The 27,381-nt window shown below is 32.1% G+C and overlaps 3 protein-coding genes across 3 annotated transcripts in view; all 3 read right to left on the bottom strand.

Moving 5' to 3' along the window:
• LOC149910936 (transmembrane protein 208) overlaps positions 1 to 27,381 on the bottom strand; it is a 58,259-nt gene that overhangs the window by 12,469 nt on the left and 18,409 nt on the right. The gene's annotated exons all lie outside the window — the stretch shown is intronic.
• Cralbp (Cellular retinaldehyde binding protein) lies at positions 1,893 to 26,317 on the bottom strand. Its single transcript, XM_090120631.1, has 7 exons — positions 26,211 to 26,317; positions 10,688 to 10,892; positions 10,027 to 10,186; positions 8,542 to 8,603; positions 6,210 to 6,403; positions 3,350 to 3,466; positions 1,893 to 2,460 (listed from the first exon to the last, which is right to left on the bottom strand). Exons 2-7 carry the CDS (start codon positions 10,884 to 10,886, stop codon positions 2,200 to 2,202), a joined length of 993 nt encoding a protein of 330 aa, XP_089976757.1. The 5' UTR covers positions 10,887 to 10,892; positions 26,211 to 26,317; the 3' UTR covers positions 1,893 to 2,199.
• LOC149910938 (uncharacterized) lies at positions 14,903 to 15,601 on the bottom strand. Its single transcript, XM_090107000.1, has one exon. The coding sequence runs from the start codon at positions 15,599 to 15,601 to the stop codon at positions 14,903 to 14,905; it is 699 nt and encodes a 232-aa protein (XP_089963126.1).

Genomic DNA, 27,381 nt, shown 5'->3' on the forward strand with positions numbered 1-27,381 from the left:
AATTAATAGTATCCGTTACCAATTTAATACATCAATTTATAATTTTAATGAAAAAATGATCAAAGGGGCGGAGACAAATTGGCGCGCTTTAAAAATTGACCAATGATGACCAAATGATAATTCAGTGGTTATCATTTTTAAGAATAAATAATAATTTTTTTACGTTAATTAAGTGTTTTATCTACTATTCTGCTAGCCATAAGCCAGCTATTTTAAACCAGCGCTGATTGTTCAGTGGTATTTATTTAAAACAATAAATATTGATTATTTTCACTTTAATTGTTTTATTTAGGTACTACTCTGCTAAAAAAATTATTTAAATATAATTTATACTACCACTGGAAATTTAGAACCTTGGGAGTCTAGTTAAGTAGCAGCTTAAGTAGCAGAATCTTTTGGTTGAAACGATGATACAACCCTAATTTTTTATTTGAACTTAATGCAATTTTCTAGTACCTAACATAATAGTCCGGGATACATCGCCCATTTTTGCAAGTGATTACTATCAAGCTAATTTTTCGTGAGTAGCTTTATTTTGATGAGATGCCCAATAATTTCATGTACAAAACTCTCGATTGTGGTAGCTACCAGAGGAAACAAGGTTAAAATATTTTGATTTGATGGTTCTCAAATATTTATTACGCAATTTGTAGGACAATATGTCTGTTGAATTATATAAGTATTAAATAAGTGAAAATAAAAAAATCAGCTGGTTAGTAATCATTTATGATGACTTCGTTATCGATACACATTGGAAAGGGGGACTCTTTGATCAAACCATAGATTTTGTAGGACAAATATTTTTTCGAATAATTTAGATAATTATCTTGAGATTGAACAAAAAAAAACATTCAGTTATAGTCCTTTTCACCTATGATGATTCCTGTGACACTTCATCGTGTTCCGAATTACGAATTTTATGTTTAAAAAGTCAAAATAATTTTAGTGCATAATATTTTTATTTTATGGCGGCATTATTACCAAAAATATAAAAATGAAACATCCTAAGCTTATAAATCAAAACCAGTATTGTTTAGTTTAATATAATGAAAAATAAAATAAAATAACACAAAAATATAATACCTACGCAATTCGTGTACATGAAATGGATCGTTGAAAAATCATAGAGTTGGAAAATCATATAATCGGCGCCCATCTTGTGATCGTTTGTCAATCGAGTCAATCGTCTGTACGAGTGCGTCAGCATTGTATACAAGTTGCATTTTTATATTGATACTTTACGTAGTATTCTGTTATTGTTACTAATTGTTATTGTTGACTTTTTGTTGCTGTTGTTTGCTAAGTTTCCTTAGTTAATTGTTGGCGAATTGCCGAAAAAACTAATTTTGGTACTATATTCAAATCGATTTCATTTCCATATAGAATATTATCGATTATCGGAAACAATTGATACGATTTCAGTAACCGACATCTCTACACGTGTCAAAAATCGATGTGTCACAGGAATCATCTTAGGTGGAAAGGTGTAAATAATATTTGAGAACCATCAAATCAAAATATTTTATCCTTGTTTCCTCTGGTAGCTACCGCAATCGAGAGTTTTGTACATGAAATTATTGGGCATCTCATCAAAATAAAGCTACTCACGAAAAATTAGCTTGATAGTAATCACTTGCAAAAATGGGCGATGTATCCCGGACTATAATATGATTTATCGGTGATCTCTTTAAATTAGTTTGGTTAAATACTTATTAGGATACACCTATTATAATACACACAAAAACATTTATTTGGTACTAGACCTTATATCTCAGGATTTTAGGTGATTTATTGTGGAACTGATTTTGCATTGTTTGGTGACTACATTTTGGTGACAGATCTACTATTTTGAAACTAATTAAATTGGTGATAGCTTAAATGATACCCATTATTAATTAAGTATAATAAAAGCCCTGTTGTCCATTAGCAAATCTTACAACGATTTGAGAATCTAAAATATTACTTTGATGATTGATCACAATCCTAATTCTCAAATTGATTTTAAATTTAATTGTTTTTGTTAGTCAATAGAAATAGACATGGTATAGTACTTAATTGAGGGGGTAAATTTTCATCAAACAGGCAATATTATATTCCTAACTGCGTTCTGTAATTACCTACTAATACACATCAAACGATCCACGCAAGGTTACTGACTTACAATATAAATGCTTAGAAGTCTCCTCACAACACTGAACACTAGTCGATCTCCAACTTCCTAAAGCTGCCTTCCACGGAAGCCATGCCGCTCTTTAAATTGTTCGTCGAGTTTCTGGAAGAAATGATTCCTCTGGTGCTCAATATCTCCATCTTATCCAGGTCCAGTAGCACTTGCCTTTTTTCCAAAAGCAACTTCTTCGTGTGGACTATCATGTCTTTCATGGGAATGTCACCTCCGAACTCCTTTGGTATGCAGGCCACGTCGACTTCTTTGTATATGCTTTTCACGTTTGAATGTAGCTAAAAAATAACTAGATGTTAACGGTGGGAAGCTTTGAGATATTAAAATTCAATTATAAAGGACTAAAAATCAATTTAATTTCTCGTCTCTGTTTAAATTTGTATTTGAGAAAATTGCTTTTAAGGTTGGCGATTTTATATTTGTACCCTGAAAAACTATGTGCCGCTTGCCTCTTGGGACTGCGATAAAATAAAATTTCTCGCAAGCATTTCTTATTACTAATAAACTTAGTATTGGCTTATTCTTATAATTTCAAATATCGTGTCAAAATTGGTTCAGTCGAATCAAAAATTTATCGAAAAAAAAGGCAGATACAAAAAGCTAATATTACACTACACACTTAAATTTAAAGTGCATAGAAAAAAGAATTCAATCGGTACATAATAACACAAATAACAAGCGATAATGCCACCAATAATTTGGTTAGTCCGAAAGCTATTACCACTAATAGCTTGATTGAGGCTATTGCTAATTACAAATTAATTTTGGAAAATTCAAAAGTGCACACCTCGACCTTGCCAAAGTATAATTGAATCTATAATTTATGTAACGGAAAAACATTTAATTAGACAATCTATACACGCAATACCTTCCACGATCAATAATGCAATGCTAGTACAATAGGGATGGAATTGAGGGTGCGAAATAATTAGGTTTATTGCGTATGCAACGTGCAGTCAATTTCATTGGCCCTTGATTGTGTATCACGGAAGCCATGGGTATTTGTGGCTTAATCACGACATGTATGAGACCGATCCTTTTTTATTTAAAAATATAAGACTACTTGAAGAATAGACAAAATATATACCTACAAAACGTTACATGTTTTAATAAATATTTGAGTTTTCATTGCAGTAACTATAAAGGTCTTGATTAAATTATACTTACATGTAATCTGTTGCCGATTTTGGGAGATACTTTCGTGGCAGCAAAATCGATGATGTATTTGAGAGCAGCCGGGACGTTGAACAGTTGCAGTTCCTTGTGACGCATCGGGAGAGATTGCTGTAAGAAGAAGTTGTTGTTACTGAAGAATATAGGAAAAGAAGATCGTTTCCTAATAGCCTTGTGAAACTAAAGAAGTAAAGATCGAAAATGGCATCTATGAGATACCTTACCCTAACTTATATTTAAAATATTTTAAAGGCAAATGTAACTCTATCTGTCTGTCTCTTCTTTACGCTTCAACTACTGAGCCAATTTTCGTGAGATGCATAGATACATTGAAACCCGAGAAAGGACAATAAATATTTTTTCTATCGAAGGAATTCTTCGTCCTCGTGGTCTATCCAACAATAAAATGTTAGCAAGTTTCTGCTGAATGGAGTCAAAATTATGTCTGTTTGAAAAAAGGGTTTTTGCCGAGAAAAGCTACCTACATTAAAATATATTGATGGGGCAAAATAAAGTTGCTATACTGTTTTGATAAAGAAAATGTCGTACAAGAAGCCGTAATTGGATCCATGTTCTTAAGCTAATCTATGAGCACAGAGCATTCACTGCTTCAACTTCATTAAACTTGAATTTCCATTTGAAATAGCATGTAATCCTAGATTTCAATCGAATGTCTATTCCAGAGCTCATTATTTAGCTTTCAAAGTAACATGATAACATCCTTGTAGAGCGTCTTATATTCTAATCACAAATTATAAAATTTTAAATTTTATTGTTTTATTTAAATAACCAATTAAGTACTTAACTACAAAATATATGTTGTATAATATTTGGTCACACTAAAAGCACTTTTACTGGCTTTTTCTCATTAGGGTTCATACTTAGAAGCATTTTTAAAATCCGTCGAGTAATATTTAAATAGACTATAGTCCTTTCCACCTAAGATGAGTTCTGTGACACATCGATTTTTGACACGTGTAGAGATGTCGGTTACTGAAATCATATCAATTGTTTCCGATAATCGATAATATTCTATATGGAAATGAAATCGATTTGAATAAAGTACCAAAATTAGTTTTTTCGGCATTTCGCCAACAATTAACTAAGTAAACTTAGCAAACAACAGCAACAAAAAGTCAACAATAACAATTAGTAAAAATAACAGAATACCACGTAAAGTATCAATATAAAAATGCAACTTGTATACAAGGCTAACGTACTCGTACAGACGATTGACTCGATTGACAAACGATCACAAGATGGGCGCCGATTAAATGATTTTCCAACTCTATGATTTTTCAACGATCCATTTCATGTACACGAATTGCGTAGGTATTATATTTTTGTGTTATTTTATTTTATTTTTCATTATATTAAACTAAACAATACTGTTTTTGATTTATAAGCTTCAGATGTTTCATTTTTATATTTTTGGTAATAATGCCGCCATAAAATAAAAATATTATGCACTAAAATTATTTTGACTTTTTAAACATAAAATACGTAATTCGGAACACGATGAAGTGTCACAGGAATCATCCTAAATGAAAAGGACTATAGTAACTACAGTACAGTAAAATCATAAAACTTATAAAAATATAAATAATTCCTTTTCATAGTATATTAATTTAAATTTTAAAGCAGCATTAAACCCACGTTGTAAAATATCACATAAGCTTTTATTAATAACTAGCGGTCCGCCCCGGCTTCGCCCGTGGTACATAATATTTACGTTTTCTCTACATAAGAACCTTAATAAGAACCATCCTCGTACTTCAAGGAATATAATAAAAAAAGAATTATCGAAATCGGTTCAGCCGTTCTCGAGTTATGCGCTTACCAACACATTTTGCGTTTCATTTTTATATATAAAAGATTATTCATCCATGATCCATAGGTACGTAAGGATTATGCTTTATAAAGCGCTATTCACAATAAATCACTAGCCTGCAATACTGCAACTACAACTCGACGACAATAAGTAGGTAAAAAATAACGCTGCAGTGGCAAATTTGTATGTGTTTGTGGCAAAAAAAATCACTTGGCGTCTCACGGAAAATTGAAGATATCAACTGTTTATAGTAATTTATTCTCATAATAAGTAAGTAGTAAATGCACGCGACATTCAATACTTCATACGACTAGTCGTACAGTCCTAGGACCGTATTCACATTGCAACCCGTCGCACACGACTAAAGTCGTTAGACGGTTAGACGATCGATCGTACATACATGCATTATCATATTTATATTATGTGTAAATATCAAACAATTACGTCACTTTCGTATATTAAATTCAAGGATGAATAATCGAGACGCGGTAATTGGAGCCATTTTTTGTAATTAAGCAATAGTAAATTTAGCAAAACCGATTACACTGATTATCTGCATGCATCTAAAGGATTATGGAGGAAAAAGTTGTTTCCTGAATAAATCGAGAACAGCAGTTATTTCGATTATAATTATATCTATACTAATCTATACTTAATATTATAAAGCTGAAGAGTGAGTTTTTTTTGTTTGTTTGTTTGTTTGAACGCGCTAATCTCAGGAACTACTGGTCCGATTTGAAAAATTCTTTCGGTGTTAGATTATTAGATAGCCCATTTATCGAGGAAGGCTATAGGCTATAATATATCATCACGCTAAGACCAACAGGAGTGGAGCCACGGGGGTGAAACCGCGGGGAGCAGCTAGTAAATAATAAGAGAAATCTATTATCATTAAATTTTAGTAACACATACATAATATGGAAATTCGCAAGCTTTTTCTACATATATACAGATTTTTATACACGGAATCCGTTTCCAAATATTAAAAATATTAAATATTCCAATAGAACATTCTCGACCCACCTCTCCCCATTTAAGGAGCCTCGCGAAGTCCACAGGGTTCCAAGACGTCACATGTGTCTTGGAGGAACCGCTTCCATCACCCACGTGCACGAAGCCCTGCACCTGGTCCGTGGAGTCTTCCATCAGGGTCTCGTAGACCACCAGGTGGGCGCGTACCATATCCCAACATGTGAACTTAGTAGCGTTGAATTTACCTGGAACAAATAAGAGCTTATAGCTTTCGGCTCACGGCTATTTTGTCTAAAACCTAATAAATTATACACTAAAACCTTCCTCTTGAATCACTCTATTAAAATAACTTTATCAAAATCCATTGTCCTGTTTTAAATATCTAAGCATACATGCATACAGACGCGGGAAACGAATTTGCTTTTTACTATAGTGATGTTTGTGTTGTGATAACATACAGGTGTAAAACTGAAAAAGTACCTAACTACCGCTTTTGTTTCAGTAAATTTTTTACGCAGGACTTTCTTCATTTACCTACTTTAAGAAGATTTTTACAAGCCTTTTTTGGCTTTGATTTTTAAATAAAGTTAAGGCAAATCGTCCATGTACTTATATACTTTATGAGTGTGATTCAATGGCTAAACTACCTGAAAGCATAATATGTTTGTTTTAACATGAATATTATATCAATTCAGAATGTTGAAGTACCATCATTATTACTAATCGTCCATGATATTTCCAGCATTGAAATTGTAATATGCTTAATTGGTTGCGTATTACAATTATAATCTCAGCTCTTATAAAGGATTAAAATGTATAGCTCTTGCCTCTTACAAAGGATTGTAATCAGTAATGTACATATAGGAGTGGTCATTGAAAATTTCAACTGCCAATTTCGACCACTGTAGTCTGTAAGGCGCTTATAGCATATAATGGACCTAATTACGTAGTTAATTCCGCTAGATTTTAACAAGTTCATAATTAAAATAATTTCACTGTATTATTCATCAAACCTCATACATAATAATTAATAATATTCAAACATCCTATAATTACGAATACACAGGATAGGTACCTACAGACTGATTAGCCTTATAAAGAGAGCAGTATATTTTTTTAACCCTTTGCAATAAAGAGGATAGATATAAGATCTATGAACAAGTCAATATTCATACAAATTTGAACAAGTCTAGTTTTATTCGTACAAAAATAACTTCGTTTCGATTACAAAACCTCTAAAGTTCTTTGTATTTTTATTACGTTAAGAAAGGTCAGAATAACATGTCAATAAATCATAACAACGATTATCCTCCGTAATAGAAACCTGTTTGTTATAATCTTTACGAAATCTTGTGCGAAATTAAGTCCACTTATCCAGTATTTTTTATGATCATCATTGTTATTGCGTGTGGTATGAATTACGAACAACTTCTTATAACGCATTACTAACGCATACGAAACAACAGGTCTTTAATGATGGTAAATACCCAAAATCCACTTATTGAGACCTACTTTACATTGTTATAATTAATTATTTTTTGTCGAGACTTATTATTAGGCAGTCTATGTACAAACAGTATGTTATTCTATTACTACATACCCAACAAAAAAATATTTTTAACTAGGTACTTATAGCCTAAAAAAATGTTTTTGTGACACAACACACATCTTAAAAACATAAGTAAGTATAGTAAGCATATATACACAAAAACAGCTTCACATTGATCTTATAAACAAGCAAATGAGATATCACATGGTTATGATACAGCAATTTCGCACATTCATTACCGTATGATCTTACCTGAAGCGTTGGATTCGCTCATAATGTCAAAGTCATTACCTTCGCGTTGCAAGTTCACATCGCAAGAATCACATACAGTAAATAAACATCGCAAAGCATTAACACCATATTTTATCCAATTTATAATAATTATTGCATATAAATAAGTTATGATCTAGACTAACGAGACACGTCTTGATGTTATCAAATACGTATCTAGTATCTACAATCGGTTCGTGATTTTATTATGTAGATTTTTAACGTTCCCAACGAGTAAATAAAATTAATAACACAGAAGATGACTTTGTATCAAGCCATTGTCTTTATTTTTGCAAATATAAAATAATTAACGTTAGACAGTTATGTACTGATCTTTTAATTATAAAATAAACCAACACCAGGTTTAATACTGCTGCAATTACATATATCTAATTTGCATTATACAAACAGTAAAATTGCTCATATTATTAGCCAATTCCTTGTTGCTAGTTGTTTTTTTTACATCCATTCACCATAAATAACTACGAAAAGAAGCAACATGACGCTGCAGCGGTCACTACACACAGCAAACGAGTTTTACTTATAGATACGTCATCAACTTACTCATGTTATACACGATGACCCGGCGACCCTTGCTGTCACGAACTGGGGAAACGGCTATGTACCTTAAATGGAGAAATAATTTTGTAACGTCATACATAATATGATTGCATTATATAACGGCGCTGGGAGGTCAAGGCTCCGCGTGGGAGCTTTCGAATAACCAGTCCAATATACCTTAAAACTAAAGAATATAGATTGGGCAAGCGCCTTTCATAATACGGATGTCTGCTTTGGTAACCATGTTAGTGGGTTTAAAGAATTTTTCGCAAGATCGAGGCCAATATCAGCATTTGTAATTAGCGGGCCTATATCGCGTGTGCAGTGAAACTATAATAGGTTAGACTAAGTTTCTTCTTTTAAAGGATAACACAAAAGTTTACCTACACTTAGTGTATTGCTGTAGGAACTCCAATAATCTTGTTTGTTTACTTTATATTGTAGAGAAAATGCATTATTCGCTTCACGGAGCGAGACTCGAGACGTAGTATGCATCAGCTATTAAAGATTCAGGCACATCAAGAGCAATACAGATAATATACTAGTAGAACTAATATAAATTTCACGGTACAGAAGTAAATGTATTTGCATTTCGTTGGTATACGCATTGCACTTAATATTTATGCAAAACATTTTCCTGGCCTATAATTTATATTGACTCGTTTATGCAAAGCATTGTTCTTGGCCTTAAAGAGAGGAAGTTATCGATATTATCATAAGTTTGAACATAGAGGACAAACGGAAGTTCGTTGTGGTTGAATAAGGGGACAAACCATGCGTAGGCTATAAAAAAAAATGGTATTGGAAAACCCAAATAAGGCCTTTATATCGAGAGCCTTGAAACTGTTACTAATAAAACAGGGTTTAGATTAACATCAAAATAACAACAAGGTTAATCAAAGACAAGTGACAGGTCTGAATGTTTATATCGGTTACCAAAAATAATATAGGGTAACATAGAATTGTATACATTGAAATATAAAGCATGCAATATAAGCTTGCTCCGTCGAGTTTGTCGTTTAGAAAATGCGACCCATTCAATTGATTGATTGTGATCGTTTAACGGCACTTACTACAATTGATTTCAAGTCATCATACATCAAGAATGAGATAAATAACCCCGACAATTCCCAACGTGCCCTAATGGCTGCATCACTACATGTATTTTAAATCATTGTCAAAGGCTCTTTCTATATTACACTTTCGTTTGTACTTTGACGTAAGTGTTATCTCAATTATAACGATTATGCCTATACATTATAATTTCGCAATGGATTATCATTTTTCAATTATTATTAGATTAACTTCCACTGAAATTAGTTGACTAGCCTTTATCCGGTTATATGAACGTTACCATAAATTGATTATGAGAAAACGGTGCAGCAAATAATTCCTGTTGTAAACATTCTGCTTTCGTAGAATCATTTCTCGTTAATATTCTCTTCAATAATTCGAGGAATATTTATATGAAAACTTATAAATGCGTACCCATCGCTGAGAATTTCCTTGAGATTCGCTTCTTCGCAGTCCAAGTTTGTCATACAATCGCTATAAAATTTTCTGAGGTTCAGATATTTAAGCAGCGTTTGTTGAGCCATCGGTATACTGAACTTCTTGTGTCGTAGAAAACGTAGTAAGAATGTGTCATCTGCAACAAAAACAATCATTAGCACTTTAAGGAATTAGAATGAACACTTGTACAATTTTGTAACAATGAGAAAGTTATTGAAGTGTGTTTCAGACCCTGTAAAGAGTGACATAAGCGGTGCGGTAAACAGAGCATTGTTTACGGTAGTATTTAGAATATTGTATTGAAGATTCTCAATGTAGAGTGTCTAAATATGCAACGACTTTAACAAATTATTTGATACCCTGAGTAAACAGCGAGGAGAAACTTCATATACCAATCTAATCTACATTTTTTCTACTTCTATTTCTATCATGTTTTGCTAAGTTAGTTTGAGATCAGTACTTATTCCACAATATTGTTTTCTACGCTTAAAAATATTGTGGCATCAAGTGACGGTTCATTAGGCGGATCTACACTCACCGAACTGCATCGCGCAGCAATTGCTTTACGAGGCTACTTGTTCTGTGCGGACTCTTTCCTTGATATCAACATGCATAGGAGTACACTGTACAAACGTACCTTGTCTAACGTTTTTGATGTCCGTGTTCTTCTGTATCCACTCTCGCATAATGTGCAACGCCTGTTCCCTGGTGGCCGGTGTCTCTCGCAACTCGACGGCTGCTGTGTTCCGCACTTTGCAAGATATGAGGTCGTCTTTCTCGCATTCGTTAGACGCCAGTGTTGTGCCCACTGTGAGCAGCATGCTTGCGGTCGTCATTTTGTTCTGCAAGAGATGGTTCAGTTAGAAATTGTGGTACAAAGAGATGAGATATAAAGGAGTTGATAGGTTGCTTCGTGGCATTTAAGGGATCGTATAGCTTTAATCATGTAGTTCAAGATTAAAGATAGAGGATATTTTAGATCATTAATTGTCTTCTTTATAAAGGCATAAAAGAACTGTAAAGACATACAATAAGCTGCTACCTTTTATATTTATTAACTAACTACGAGGTTAAATTAATACGTATTAAAAAATGTAAGATAGAGAACCCTTTATAAACTGCTCGTCTGTTGTTGTCTGTTCTATTAAAATAGGAAGGTATCGTACGACGATAGGATCTAATTAACTTTTAATTGTTTACAAGTCTCGCCTCCGTCTGCCCTCTTTGAGAAAATCTCATCTCTTTTAAATAATAGGTACTTATATGCAATAGCTATTGTAAAAATCTACATAATATACAAAACACTTATGATAAAATATTATATCTTTCTAATTTTATGTGCAGGCCACGGCCATATTATAGTTGCGGTTTCCTTTTCAAGTTTAAGCAAGAACAGGTTTATTAATCAAACACATGTTACCATTATATTGTAATATGTGATCGATGAATCACACTCTACTTAAAACCACATTAAAACGTTGCAATTTTAGCTGAGCTAGGGTTATCAAAATAGAGAAAGTGTTTCAATTATTTATAGATATTTTATAGATTTTTATGGACAGAATGAAGATGAAGAATTTTCAGATACAAACTGTAGTGAAAATTCCTACAAAACGTTCGAAATACCTCACTAACACAAAAGTACACATCAACGATCCTCCAAAAGGTACTTCTAAGCAGATGCCTGCATAAGAGTATCATCGATGGGTATGATTATTTGAGTGAGCAGTTTTTAACGTTTTGTCCCTACAAAACTCCCTAGTTTCACTACTGTTTGTATCTGTTTACTGTGCAAGTAACGCCTACTAAAATGTTCCTTACTTGTACTGTACGAAGAATCACGCAACGATTGAAGATGAAGAGCCACGAACGATTTTACATTAATATTGCATACTGATAAAATATTTGCGGGGAGTGGAATGTGCCAGTTCAGAAATTTGTTTAATAAATTAAAACTTTAATACAAACACTCACTAAAAAGTAAACGTAAAAAACTTTCATAATGCTGTAATGCCTTAGATGCATTTAATTAAATAGCCCAAGGCAAATGCCAGTATTTTCCAAGGTAGACACCGAAATTCATGACTTCCTTTTTCATTACAAAATATTTCAGATTAGAATTCTAGGTTAGATTTATAAAAATCTAATTAATAAATGGATTTACTAAATATGCACAAATTATAACTGTGAAAGCGTATGAACTGTGTTTAAAGAAAACCACCAATACAAAATGTAAATATTATATTCGATAATTCAAACAAAATGTTTATGCTTAGTAGAAACCTACCCGAATACATACATATTCAGGGGAGCAACAGAAAAAAATTGACAACCCTAAAGGTTATATCACAAAATGAAAGTCAACTGTCAAGCTATTTCAGGAACACATGCTGTTCAAGGTTTCTGTGCTGCGTAATACATACCTACATATAGAAAAAAATTACCAAATCATTTGGCATTTACTAATATCAAAATTACAACAAAATTATAGCCATTTGTAAAATCTCATTTGCAATAACCAAGTAATAATATCTAGATAACTCGTTATTAACACGTCAATATATATTAGACTACAAGCCCGCATAGGACAAAAATATGGGTCAAATGAACCACCAGGGGACATATCTAGAACGATAGCAGAGCAAAAAATAATAAGATTCATCACTATGCCGTCACTTGTAAGCTGTCCAACTGAGTGCAGATGAGAATTGAAAAGTACAGGTAGACTCGGTAAATTTTGGTCATATATTTTTGTACGGCATTCTTAACCATCGATAGATCCATTAAAAATAATAAGAAACCGCTCAGTGCCGTACAAAAATGGTGGTCCACCAAGTCGGAATTTTTATTTAATTTCCGAGAGTTACCGGGGGTAAATTTGGTCATTTGACCATGTACGGCATCTGTGTCATACTATTGCTATACTGCTTTTAATCCATTATTCCGCAACGCCGTACAAAAATCATGGGGACAAGGGGAAAAAATCGAGAGTTGTAATCCCCTCTCTTTCCCCACTCCAGGGGGTCATTTGACACAACACGAAATAAATTTATTTTTAAAGTATTTTATACATAGATAATATTTTTTTATGTGCCGTACATTTTCGTTGGTTCAAAGGGGAAAAATCTGAAAAAGAAAAAAATCCATATAACGAAATGTTTGCTTTATATTTTTATAATTAAATATAAATATACATTAATATTAAGAAGCTCGAGGTGGTTAATTATCACCTTGGAAAGTCGGAGTCAGGTGGAATGGACTCCGTTAAATTGATGAACTAATAAAAAAGCTATGAACGAAAAGATGTGAATTATATGCAATCAGTCCATGAATACAGGTAAAGTCACAAGCAAATGCTAGTAATATATACATATTCAAAATGTACAAGTAAAGCGCTTTCAAATGATACCAAACACTGCATATTTATCTTAACTTTATTTTTTTACTCTGTATGTTTTGTCCGCTAGAGGGCGCCACATTAGATTTTGTGAAACCCCATATAGCCTTTAGCTAGCTGGTCGCTGGTTATCCAGTGAACAATTCAGACGCTTCTAATGATTTGTCATTTGTCGAATTCTGATAAGTAGTTTAGAAGTTACGAGGGAATAGATGAACATACATACATGACCTGTAAACAACCATAACCCTCCTTTTGCTTTGCCGTAGTTGGGTAAGAATATGTTAATGCCGTACTGTATCAAATGGCAATAAAGCACCCTTAAAATTGTAGCTTTCGTCGCTTTCATCAGCCTAAAAGATGTGGTCTGCACAAAAATGTACGGCATCGTTTTTTCCTAATTTATCTATGTTAATACTATTTAAAACAACGGATAAAGTGTAGAAAACTATTATATTTCATTAATCTACGATGTTTAAACTTTAACAAAATTTCTGGTTTTGCATTTCTCTATAACTTTTTTTAGAACGGTTTCTTTTGAACGGCAATACTATACAACAATTGAATTTTACAATATCATGTTAAAAAAAAAGTTCCCGTACAGGGTCAAATGACCTTACAGCTCTTTATATCAAGAATTCGATGAAATTAAGATGATTATTGGTATACATTTAAAAGAACAATTATTTTTTGACGGCATTGCTTTTAATAGTACTTTTGAGTGCTAGATAATGTTTTGGAACCGAAGCCGTACTTAGTCAAATGACCCCCTGGAGTGGGGAAAGAGAGGGGATTGCAACTCTCGATTTTTTCCCCTTGTCCCCATGATTTTTGTACGGCGTTGCGGAATAATGGATTAAGAGCAGTATAGCAATAGTATGACACAGATGCCGTACATGGTCAAATGACCAAATTTACCCCCGGTAACTCTCGGAAATTAAATAAAAATTCCGACTTGGTGGACCACCATTTTTGTACGGCACTGAGCGGTTTCTTATTATTTTTAATGGATCTATCGATGGTTAAGAATGCCGTACAAAAATATATGACCAAAATTTACCGAGTCTACCTGTACTTTTCAATTCTCATCTGCACTCAGTTGGACAGCTTACAAGTGACGGCATAGTGATGAATCTTATTATTTTTTGCTCTGCTTTCGTTCTAGATATGTCCCATGGTGGTTCATTTGACCCATATTTTTGTCCTATGCGGGCTTGTAGTCTATATTTTTATCACATCACGGCATCGTCATAAGTGATCTTTACAAAGTATATTATATAGTAGTTAACTACATAATGTTTAAAACTCTTGAGAGGCTTAAAAAATATTTTAACACTTTTTGAATTTGAACCATAATTTCACTGCAATCAAATATATTTGCTGCGACATATAATCTTTTGACTATTATTTATTTGAACTTATTAATTAATAATTAATATTTTACAATATCGCTTTTTAAGTCAAAGTCTTTTTCTTAACATATTTTCCGATAACATTCTTCGGTATATATTTAGCAACATTTCCAAGTATCTTTACAATAGTATCGTCCCAAAACTCTGCTGGACCAAAGGCGCTTCTTTTCACTGCTAAAGTTGCAAATCCCAACATTACTTCAGAAGCACAACCTTCTAATTTACCAATGAGCGCAGAAGCTTCCTTATACGCCTTAACATGAATTCTTTCAATTTCACTCCTGTTAAAGGCACACAGTATTTGCCGAAGCGCTGTTAAGTCATAATAAGAATAATCCTCTATATCTTTGCCAGCAAATTCAGTCCGAACACCATCAGCTATAGCTGCAAGTTGCTCGTTATTTAACCCGTAATCGAGGCCAAAGTTTTGTATAACGTCAATATTTTCAAAAGTGATATTCGCATATTCCTCGGGCTGTATCGCCGGTGTTACCCAGTGGAGTATTGTAAGAATTCGGTCTGGAACATTCGCGACACCGCCGTAGTACGTTTTTATTGATTGCCACATGTAATCCGCTTCCGAAAATCGCAACTGTTCCTTACCAAGGTGAGCTAAACAGTTGATTATTTCTTTTGGTTGCATTAATTGCAATTCTGCTAAGGATGTGGTCTTTTTATCCGATGCAACCTCGAGAACTTCGTTGCACGTAAGACCTTCACTGTTATTTATTAAAATAAGCATAATGAAAAATATATTTAAAGACGCTACTCGCATTGTCGGCTTGAACAGTGAATCAAGATTGAAGGGTAGGCAATTAGGCATACTAATCGTTTTTGTAAAGAAAATGGAATCCATTTCTTATTTACAGCTACGTATTGAACCGTACATACACAATGATGAAAATCGCATACATACTTAAAGGTTGCGTGACTGTACCCAAGGCGGTTCTGCATTTCGTTGTAAACAAAATTGGTATCATGATCTAATAAAAATTATAGTATTCATTCTTTCCATTTTATCTTTCAATCTCGTACCGTTATAAAAACGCAATTAACATTGCAATATGCTCAAAACAATGACCATTTTCAATAGCGTTTCATAACGTATTGAGAGCAAGACCTTATGTAAGAAGGTGCGTCGGCCGCTTGTTAGAGCAAATTAGGCCCATGATAGCTGATAACGCATCTTTTGAAGCATTCGTTTCTGTTACTTTGTTTTGTTAAGGTCGTGTCCCATTTAACGTGTGAAATGTATAGGCACATTATACGGATTATAGACGATGAATGAAATGGCCGATTCATAGCTATTGTGATTTGTGACTAACGACTTCACGTTATCATTTATTGCATTGAATGAGCATTGACTTCTTGAATGATCTTGGTAATGATTCGTAGTAGGTATTATAAATAAATAAATCGTTTATTTCCAATAACATGGTATTTAAAGGTGTTACAATTCATTTAGTATTACAGCATGTTTAGCCGTCTTTGAACAGCATGCAAATTTAAATTATCTGTGGTAAATTTAAATTTTATTGTTTACAATTTATGGAGTGTAAAAAGTATACGATTTATCATATAAATTGTTACAAATCAAACGAGTTTATGCTATTTAATTTTAAAATATGATGTTCTGTATTAAGATCTAGTTCTGTATTAGGATTTTTATTTTCATAATGCACAATACTCGAATTCTTCCATTACATCAAAAAAGCGTGAAGCCACAATAAAGAAATGTTGAAACTATTGACAATCAATTTTCTTCGCTAATGGTTTTGGTAATAGTCCGGGATACATCGCCCATTTTTGCAAGTGATTACTATCAAGCTAATTTTTCGTGAGTAGCTTTATTTTGATGAGATGCCCAATAATTTCATGTATGAAACTCTCGATTGTGGTAGCTACCAGAGGAAACAAGGATAAAATATTTTGATTTGATGGTTCTCAAATATTAATTACTAACTGAATGTTTTTTTTTTGTTCAATCTCAAGATAATTATCTAAATTATTCGAAAAAATATTTGTCCTACAAAATCTATGGTTTGATCAAAGAGTCCCCCTTTCCAATGTGTATCGATAACGAAGTCATCATAAATGATTAGTAACCAGCTGATTTTTTTATTTTCACTTATTTAATACTTATATAATTCAACACACATATTGTCCTACAAATTGCGTAATAAATATTTGAGAACCGTCAAATCAAAAATTTTTATCCTTGTTACCTCTGTAAGCTACCACAATCGAGAGTTTCGTTCATGAAATTATTGGGCATCTCATCAAAATAAAGCTACTCACGAAAAATTAGCTTGATAGTAATCACTTGCAAAAATGGGCGATGTATCCCGGACTATAACACTTCTTTATAATAATAATTACATAATAGATTTTTATCAAAACAAGCCAAATGGCAGTAATGCTTTAAGCTTGTTGCTACAGAAATAATGCTACTTATTTAGTTATATAATTGATAGTTATTTAATCATCGTTCTGGAATTGGAATTATAGCTAGAATCAAGTTAATGTTCATACTGAAATCTCCAGTAGGTATATCTATACTAATATTATAAAGCTGAAGAGTTTGTTTGTTTGTTTGTTTGTTTGAACGCGCTAATCTCGGGAACTACTGGTCCGATTTAAAAAATTCTTTCGGTGTTAGATAGCCCATTTATCGAGGAAGGTTATATATCATCGCGCTACGACCAACAGGGGTGGAGCCACGGGGGTGAAACCGCGCGGAGCAGCTAGTTAGATATAAGCTTCTTGGCTAGAATAAGTATTTTTATTTGATTCTATAGATGAATAAAGAAGATTTCTACACGTGTAAAAGCTTTGAAATACTAGATAATAGCATTGTTGTAGTATACTTTTGGCCTAATAGTATTTGCTTGTAAAACATTATTTACCGTGTTTACATTATCAAGTGATATGACAATGTTTGCATACATACGCTAATTAATGAGCCGTTTACCTCCGTATAAAAATGCAGAGAACATTGTATTTATTTAAGAAACGCACACAATTTTGGATAAACGGCAATAAGGAAGCTTTAAAGGTTTGTTAGAATGAGATAAGATTATCCTTGACTCTACCATAAGCTTATTAATTTTTTTTGTATTCGCAACAAAGGATCTTATTTAGAATTTGCCGTAAGATTTCGCAACTTCCTCGGGCTCGAAGCCATCAAAGAATATTATACACCATAGGTAGGTATAATATGTGTTTGAGCCTTGCAGGAATACGTTTATTAAGAAAATAAGGGATATCTGATAAGGCCGTCTTTCATCTTATCATGGATGCATTAAAACTTGAATACATCGATGGATAGAGTATCAACCCTATATAGAGAAGGGGTTTATTGCTTTTTTGAATAAATAAAACTGCTTTGCTGATTTTGAAAATTCTTTCTCCACTATGAATGACATACCTAGGCTATTTTTTGTTTAGGTATCCCGTGTCAATTTGAGTGATGCTGGATAGATCAAAGCGCGTATTTTTCACAGCTTTTATTTTATTTTTGGATGTTATATTTCTTTGTGGCACGGGCACGGGTATGCCGGCGTCAAAATAGGGTGGAACAACAAAGTAAAAAAACGAAATAGTTTTCCATTATGACCATTTTAGTAATTCTAGCCAAAACCATGGTACACTATTATACTTACCTAATTCCATTAGAAACTTAGGTATCTTTTTGTTTATTTCTTTGGTCCTAACTAGATCTAATGATGTACGTCATTTGTATTTGCATGAATATAACCTCATATGCAATAAACAAATCTATTTTAAATTTGTTATTTACTAAGAAAATATACTCTAAGTCTAGGTATTACATGATATTAATTGTAAAAATGCCTCTTTGAATGATGTTAATTACCACGTTTAAAGTTATAGCTTGGAAATTAATGGAAGAGGTAAAATAAGTTGATATAGGATTAAATAGTAAGTATACAACTACAAGCTTTTCACCTGCGACTTCGCACGGGTAGACAAAGGAAATACCCAGGGGAATGAAATGTCTCCGCGATAAACAGTGGCTTTAGCCTAGTAGTTCATATCATAATCATTCGTTGCGACACAAAAGAAAGAAAAAAAATGCACTTTGTATTTATATCTAATACATATCAGTAAAGATTTTTTATACAAAAAATCCAATTCGTAGATAGATAACCAACATAGGTACTCGCACAGGGTACTCGTAACAAATAACAATGACTTGAATGATTCGATGCTTTTTACGCACGACTTTTTAGCATATTGGTTAATATTATAACCGCTGTTTCCAACAACTGCGCGACTACGACGCGGACGCTTGGATCGATACGGACAGCTATTCCATTTTTGTCGAATACCTCTAATATAGTACTTCCAATTAATACAAAATCCTTACAAAAAAGTTTTACATCGGTTCTACTGCTATATTTATACATATAAATTACAAACGCAAAATTCCACTCTGTTCTTATGATCATATTTTATAGAAGTTTTGTAAGTCAATCATACCTCGTTAGTATGGAGGTACATGCATTGTATTCTTTAAAGAAAAATAGCAATAATCAAGAAGATAATCGTCCGTATAAACGCAAACCATTCAAGTATCAGCGATTAATGCAATTATGTACTTATTTTCCTTGAAATGTGTCTGTTTACTCACTATAGGTTTTTCCATTTCAACTCGTTATTAAACAAATGAAATGTGTGAATTAATGTGTTATAAGCAATTGATTATAATATTATATTCTAGGAATTGTGGAGATGGTCGTTTGAATCTATAATTTGTCTATGACCCAAATAGTAGAATTTTTATGCCTATTTCCGATGTGACTAACCTCCCAAGGATTATATGTAGATATTAATTCGATAGACTTTTAATTAACTGCCTAATTCATCATTAAATAGACAATTTTACCTTCTATTGTGGACTTTTTAGTTTATAATTTACGTTTAAGGATTTAAGCTTTGGGAAATATATGTTTATTTTCGATATTATATGAGTTATGACACTAGCAAATTGTAACTGAATAAATGTACGACCATGTTCTAAGGTACCATAGATACAATTGGCCACTTAATTTTGAGTTAGTTACATAACTTATTCATTTTCGTTCACCAAAACACTATAGAATTACATCAAACTATTGTAGCGCATTTAATTCGCGGACAATGTTGCAGTCATTATACGTCTATTGCGTTACGTACCTATTCACTAAATTGAGTAGCGATCTCACCAAATTACGACCTGTTGGTAAAAGTAGGACATAATGTCACATGAAGTGGATTTTTTGTTAATAAATGTAATAGTAAATAGAAACTTTGTGCAGCGGCTTGTGCAGGTGAGGCAAGAGGTTTTGGTGAATAGTTTTATAGTTCTACTCTGAACCGAATCACGTTGTTTTGCAATATGACTTTGGGGTTCTAGTAAAGCGACACATTCTCCGTTTTACAAAACAGATACATACTACCAAATACACAGTAAAACATAAAAATTTGACAAGCCGTTTCAGGAGAGTTTGATTACAGATTCACGAAAATTTGTAATTCTTATATTGTCCGTCATAAGCGTCATAAGACAGGGTGTCCCAAAAAGTATGGATATATGGATAGCTGGGAGGTAGAGTGTCTAGCGGGCTATACGAATCACCCCCAGTCCCCCATGTATGTTATGCGATTTTTCGTATTTTCGGAGTTTTGACGTTTTTTTTTTCAATTTTCAACTATCGTCGAGTACAGCAGCAGACATCTAATAAAGCAGGTAGACATCTAATATCAACGCATCTATAGCTACAGCGTGTTCAAAGGGGCAGGGGTTCGATCGGAGTTAATAATATTCCGAAGCCAATCGACAATTTGACCGTACTGAAATTGAACAGTCAAAACAAGAACCACAAGCTTAGACATTTCCTACTGTTGTTTAGACGTCAGACCACGGTCTATTAACTATTCTGTGCCACAAGGAAGATAACACGCAACCACACTTACACTAGGTATATACCACTGTATATACGGATATACCTAAAGTTTATCTTTTAAGTAGATGAAGAAGTAAACATATCAATTACTATTTATACCACAAGAATACACAGCAAAATTTACGGTATGTAAGTATGTCCCACTTAACGTGAGCAATGAATAATTCAAAATTATGATCAATTAGGTCGAAGCCAATGTAATTCTTAAACTAATTGGTATCAGTTTATCATATTATTTTACAATAATAATATTGTTTTTAGAACTTAAATTGACCTCGCAATTGTATGAACATATCGTGCGAACATTTTTTAAATGCTTTATTTGAATACAACCTAGACGTGTAGGTTATGGTTACATAATTTTGACTACATGCACCCTTTATCAGGCAATGTCAGGTTTAATATATTCTAAGTATGATATATGTATTATGCAGAATGATATGTTATTTTATTTTTAAACATAAACCCGCAAAACAAACGTATGTTATTTATATATTTTTATAGTTAGTTTGCCTACTTACATCCTATAGGTACTTTGAGAACTCAAGTATGTATAAACATATTTTAATGATTTATTATTTTAGTTCCATTGACAAAAAAAGAAACTCATGGAAAATTACTACATAAATAGTCATGGTGTTATAAAAAAACGTAAGTTGACGATTATAAGAAATAGTAGAAAAACTTGAATTTGAAAATTACGGAACTTACTGAAAAAAAAACCGATTATATTTTATCGTAGCATGGAGTCTTGTTTTAAAATCAGATCCATATTTTATTAAACATCGTTAATAATAAGAACACTTCATCGATGCTTATTATTATTATACTAATCTATACTAATATTATAAAGCTGAAGAGTTTGTTTGTTTGTTTGTTTGTTTGTTTGAACGCGCTAATCTCGGGAACTACTGATCCGATTTGAAAATTCTTTCGGTGTTAGATAGCTCATTTATTGCTGAAGGCTATAGGCTATATACCATCACGCTACGACCTACAGGAGAGGAGCCACGGGGGTGAAACCGCGCGGAGCGGCTAGTACAATATATTTGAATACAAAGTCTAAATACTCAGGGGCAAAGTTTATTACAATTGCATGTTTTAAATATATTTTAAATATTTTTAATAGGATACTGATTAAAATGATTCTAAGAAATTACGTTTACCAAAAAAAATAGGTACACTCTGTTTTTGTAAAGCTTTTTAGTTACACAAAAACAAAATACCGACGTCAACTACATAGGTTATTTAATTTATTTTATTAAATCATTTATCATTATTTCTTTTATATGACAAAATATTAGATATTCATATTTTCAGATGTGCATTGTCATCATCAAAATAAAATATGTGCACCTCCACCTTTTTTTCTGAAGTGTCAAACAGTCCTATGTAGTGTGTATGTAGGTACGTCTTCATAAAAACAAATAAAAAGTAACGATCGTTGGTCGTTGGTATTCCTAACAAATATCGTTTCCGATTCGGAAATGTTTTATCTCAAATGTTTGAAGAATTTCCAATTTTTGCTGTCATACAGAGAGATGCAATTTTCATCTGGGAAATCGAATCTTTTTTTCAGTAATATAACTCACTGATTTTTTTGATAGGTCGTGATAAAATGAAATTTGTTAAAATAAAAATCTCTCTCAAGCTCAAAGATAGCCTAAAGAGTAGTTATTTTTGTTGTTGTTTAATTGATTTATAGTATCTATATATATATATATATATTAATAGATAATAAATCTTAAAATGTACAGCCACTATTTGCATCAAAATATGATCGTTAGATGTAATTCGGAGTATTACACTAACAATGCTTTGAAACCGACATTATAGATGGATAGACATTAAATGAATGAAAATGAAAACCTTACCAATTATAGTTAGGTTTCTGACAACTGATCCCTTTATTTTTAATCTAAATAGGTAGTAAAAACTATCAATATTTACAAAATTATTATTATTTCCTCAGTTTTATAGCAAGGTACCACATTTACTGTAATGTCAACTACATTATGACATAGCTAGAACGATATCCGGGCTGTGCCTAACATCATGGTCTGAAACTCGAAACTAAACTAAACACGAACACACTGAACACACAAAGGTGTTATATATATACTTAACAAAATTTACTCACGAAAATTGGATGTCACGCGCAAAATAAAGCACATTGGAACACGCTGGATTACACCTCAACCCTTGTTTAAATGGGTTTTCACTAGACTGTTGTTTTATAAGTTTAGTTAGTGTGTTGTTTTATACTGATTAATTTAGTTTTTTTTTTGTAATCATATGATAGCATGTACGACTAGGTATTGTTTAGTGAGAAATCAAGGCTTTTTTGTATCTTTTTTTATAAACAAAAAAGAATTGAAACATTGTTCATGATTAGTAAGCTAAAGCTTCATCATATCATACTGATTAACGCAAGCTTATTTTTTTATTCTTTTGGAAAATAATTAAGCTACTCGTCGAAGTGAGATAAGTATGAACTTGCTTTTTATAATGTACTTATCAAAGATGAATACTTACTTACATTTATTTGATAAATATAGAGGTTCATAATATGAAAAATTCATAATACAGCCAACTACCTACTATATAAACATTAATTAGGGTTTTTCCAATCAAATCAATATCCGGCCAAATCATCTATCTAGTATCTACGCTGTTGGCAAAAGTTTTTCTCAAGGAAATCGTCATCGCAAAAAAACGTAAAGGATTAATCTTCTATAACAATAAATATAAAACAGTAAAAAACATTAGACCAACGAACGACGCAAGCGAACCCAAACATATAAAGATGATATTGGTTCGTATAAATTATGTATTTGACGATGCAAAAAATATCTATGGAAATTACGTATTTTAGTTAATACGAACGCAGATTGTAGCGTTTTGTTTAGTTTATTTTTTGTGTCTTATTATTAATGACGTAAATAATACAATCTCAAATATTGTGCGGGTTAAATTTTAACAGAATAATAATAAAATTTACTGAAATGATTTGACAAAATTACATACGTCACTATTTTTTTTTTTGTTAACTTCGGAATGTAAACTACAGAATCATAAGAGAATACGCGACAGTTAAAAGCACGTCATACAATCACATTATAATGGCTCCTGAGACACAGTTTTAAACTAGTTCGGGAGCCGAAGGATTCATTATTTTGACCTGTGTAATTATGTCAATAAATAATTTTATTATTTATTATTATTATAATGCTACAGTAACTTTCCATAGCCATCCATATTTTGTTGATTTACTTTAGTTTCATTTTTCAAGCAAATGTTTCGTACCTACACTTATGTCGGAAGCAACATAAATCAACGGTCCTTCAATCCGTTATAACATTGCACTATTTCATAATAAACAAATACCTATGTGAGATCATTTGTCAACATTTGACAGTTATGCGAGTCGACGAAGCGTAGGGGCATCGCCCGCGTGATCCGTGAATTTACTACAAGACAAGTTATGTAAGAAGTGTGCAATATAACAGTTATTGAGTAACGTAGCTATAGAAAATGTCCTAGTAATAACAACATTGAAACAATAATTGAGATATTGACATTGAAATCTCTTTGTGATACACCGATGTTAAGGCGCTAGCGCTACATTTGGCGAAGAGCTATTGAGCTTAATCGAGAAATCTTGTGTGCATCACAGTTATTTTAATTGAAATCCGTAACATAATAAATATGAGTTCTCAAACGACAAAACATCAAAAAAAACAAAAAAAATAAGATTGTTAACCTCCGAATTACGTCATGCGCATTTACAGAAAAATAGGTGTAATTTATAACATCGAATGCAAACATTGACGATCATCGATTCCGTGACGTCAGTTGATATAATCTATACTAATATTATAAAGCTGAAGAGTTTGTTTGTTTGAACGCGCTAATCTCGGGAACTACTGGTCCGATTTGAAAAATTATTTCGCTGTTAGATAGCCCATTTATCGAGGAAGGCTATATTATATCATCACGCTAAGACCAACAGGAGCGGAGAAATGCGGGTGAAACTGCGGGGAACAAATAGTAATTAATAAATAGGTATGAAAACAATGTAAGCACCGTAACCTAATAAGTTATGAAAATACATACCGGGCCGGCAATCTGGGCCATTTGAAACCAATGCCAAACGCAATCGACTTATCGTTATAACAATTAAGAAATCTTTAAAACAGTCGTTACTGAAACACATAATCTTTTGTTTTATAAACAAGAGATTCATTATCATATTGTAGAATTACCCGAAATGAACACGGTCCTTTGGTATTTTCTAGATTCATATTTTTTGTTACATAGAGACGCCAGCGCAGACGCGGAATATTCCAGCTTAAACAAAGCCATGATTTTCTACGTTAAATTTGAAAATAATATTACCGTTTGGTTAAAGTTTTAAACTAAGGTCAATGAGCAATGCATTCATTTGACACATCGATTTTGACTTTTTTTATTCATCAACTGAGGCACGTTAAGCGCATTCAGAAAATAATTAAAGTACCTACCTATTTCAATGATCTGGATCCCGTTTTGGAAAAGCATTATTTAATTGATCAGAAAAGAGGGTCTTAGCGTAGGTAATCAGATGCGCTTGTTGAATCGTGTACATAGTACATACGTCTAAATGTAAATTGTTTTTTTTATAACATATATACATATTTGTGGTGTGCTTAAACTGATCCTAGGTAAAACAAGAAATATTATCCCATTAAAATATAATGTGGTTATTTTAGTAAGATATAAATATTTTTACTGTAATGCACAAGACGTTGTGTGAGTTCTTTAAATAAATGATGTAAAAATCTAACATAATACAATCCAAAACTTATGATGACATCCCACTTTTGTGGACATTATTGTAATGTAGGACAACAGAGTCACGATTTATAAAATGATTGCTAAGTTTTATATTTATTAATATTTAATAAAAATGTATATTTAGAACTTTGGGTATTTGAATATTCTGAATATAATATTAAAATTTGAATATGTACCTAAATACCTACTTAGTTCCATAAATTGCTTCTTAAACGTCCATCGTAGGTAATATATAAAATAACAAGGACATGAAATAACCGATTTTTTCATATAATTTAATAAAACTTTAGGAAAAAAAATACTATTTTTTTTATTTTATTATCTATACTTATCCAGAAAAATAATTTCAAAAAGTACGCAGTAAGATTAAATTTCTGGGCCGTTATTTATCTTTCGCAACACATAAAAACAAAAACAGCAGTAATAAAAAACAAAAACCCCCTTGCAATAAAAACAAAACGCAAGCACAAAATAAAAATCACCAATTTTAAATTAAAAAAACACAAACTGTATAAAATGAAATCCTGGAAACAAAAAAAAAACACTCACAGAAAAAAATGCGTGCTATCCTGAAATTGGCGCGAAAACCAGCTCACTCGGCGACGCACAAGCTAATAATGTTATGCCAAGAACTGCGCTCTCTGCGTCTATCCTCCTACAGCCTTTTCGATAATATTATATCGAGTGAAGCAAGAAAAAAATATAAGTAATATGTATTATGTTAACACACGTGTTTTATACTATAAATAATGACCGAAACACCTTGACGTTCGGGTTCCTATCGTTTTGGCTAGTTTAGCCACATCTTAGAAAAAATACGCAGTTGGAAGAATTCATATATTTAAATAATTCACTATTATTGATTAGTATTTTATGGATATTAATGTGATTAAATATTTTTCCTAGAACATTAATTTAATAAAAAATTTTCATCACAGAAGATATTATATATATGATATTTGCAATTTTCATTCGATTTACGCAGAAAGAACATTAAATTTGTGCATGCACAGCATCATGCATAGGTAAAATTTAATACGACTGTTTTCAAATTATATCAATTAAGTGCGAAATGCCTAAATAAATTACTAAAAGCTTAAATAGATAAATTAATTGACGCACAATCATTATCTATTAATAACTCAATTTATGTAGAAGAGTTTTCAGGATAAATCTATCTATCTTCTATATCTTTGTAATATCACAAAGCATGACAGCAGAGGAATTACCTATGCCTTTTTTTTATAGTGGGGAAATCTTCCAAAGATACCCACGAATTACCTATGCCTAGGTATATATTATACCTATCTAGGTATATATTATACCTATTACGATATTTTGGAAAAGCAGTTAATAAAATGTAGGTTCCTTTCCTTCTTTGTTCAATGCACGTATTATAAACGCAAATTGCAAAAAAAAACGAAAGTTCCCGTAGTAATATTAAAGAACAATTATTATAATTTAGGTACTTGATTGTAAAAATTGAAAAATAAGATACGGTTAAAACAGTATAATGATACAGTTATTATAATTTATAAAAAAAAAAACAAAACAAAAACTAATTTGTAGTTACACTTATCTACGCGCTCTTGAATATTTTTATCTGTACTCATACATATTTATTAAAATATAAATAAATATGAAATAAATAACAACAAAAACAAACAAACATAATTATAATTTTTGAAAATTTTTGCCGAAAATTACTAAGGCATCAAAT

This window comes from Colias eurytheme, chromosome 1, assembly GCF_061535395.1.
Source record: "Colias eurytheme isolate Ceu_HAF_F1 chromosome 1, ilColEury1 Martin Lab GWU primary, whole genome shotgun sequence".
Classification (NCBI taxonomy): Eukaryota; Metazoa; Arthropoda; class Insecta; order Lepidoptera; family Pieridae; genus Colias; species Colias eurytheme.

What these genes read in the sequence shown, in the direction of transcription:
- LOC149910938 (XM_090107000.1), bottom strand. Translation starts at nt 15,601, where the DNA reads ATGCTTATTTTAATAAATAACAGTGAAGGTCTTACGTGCAACGAAGTT.
- Cralbp (XM_090120631.1), bottom strand. Translation starts at nt 10,886, where the DNA reads ATGACGACCGCAAGCATGCTGCTCACAGTGGGCACAACACTGGCGTCT. An exon ending in CATCAAAAACGTTAGACAAG is followed by an intron (nt 10,187 to 10,687) that starts GTACGTTTGTAC and finishes TTTTTGTTGCAG; the next exon opens with ATGACACATTCTTACTACGT. An exon ending in GGTCATCGTGTATAACATGA is followed by an intron (nt 6,404 to 8,541) that starts GTAAGTTGATGA and finishes TATTTGTTCCAG; the next exon opens with GTAAATTCAACGCTACTAAG.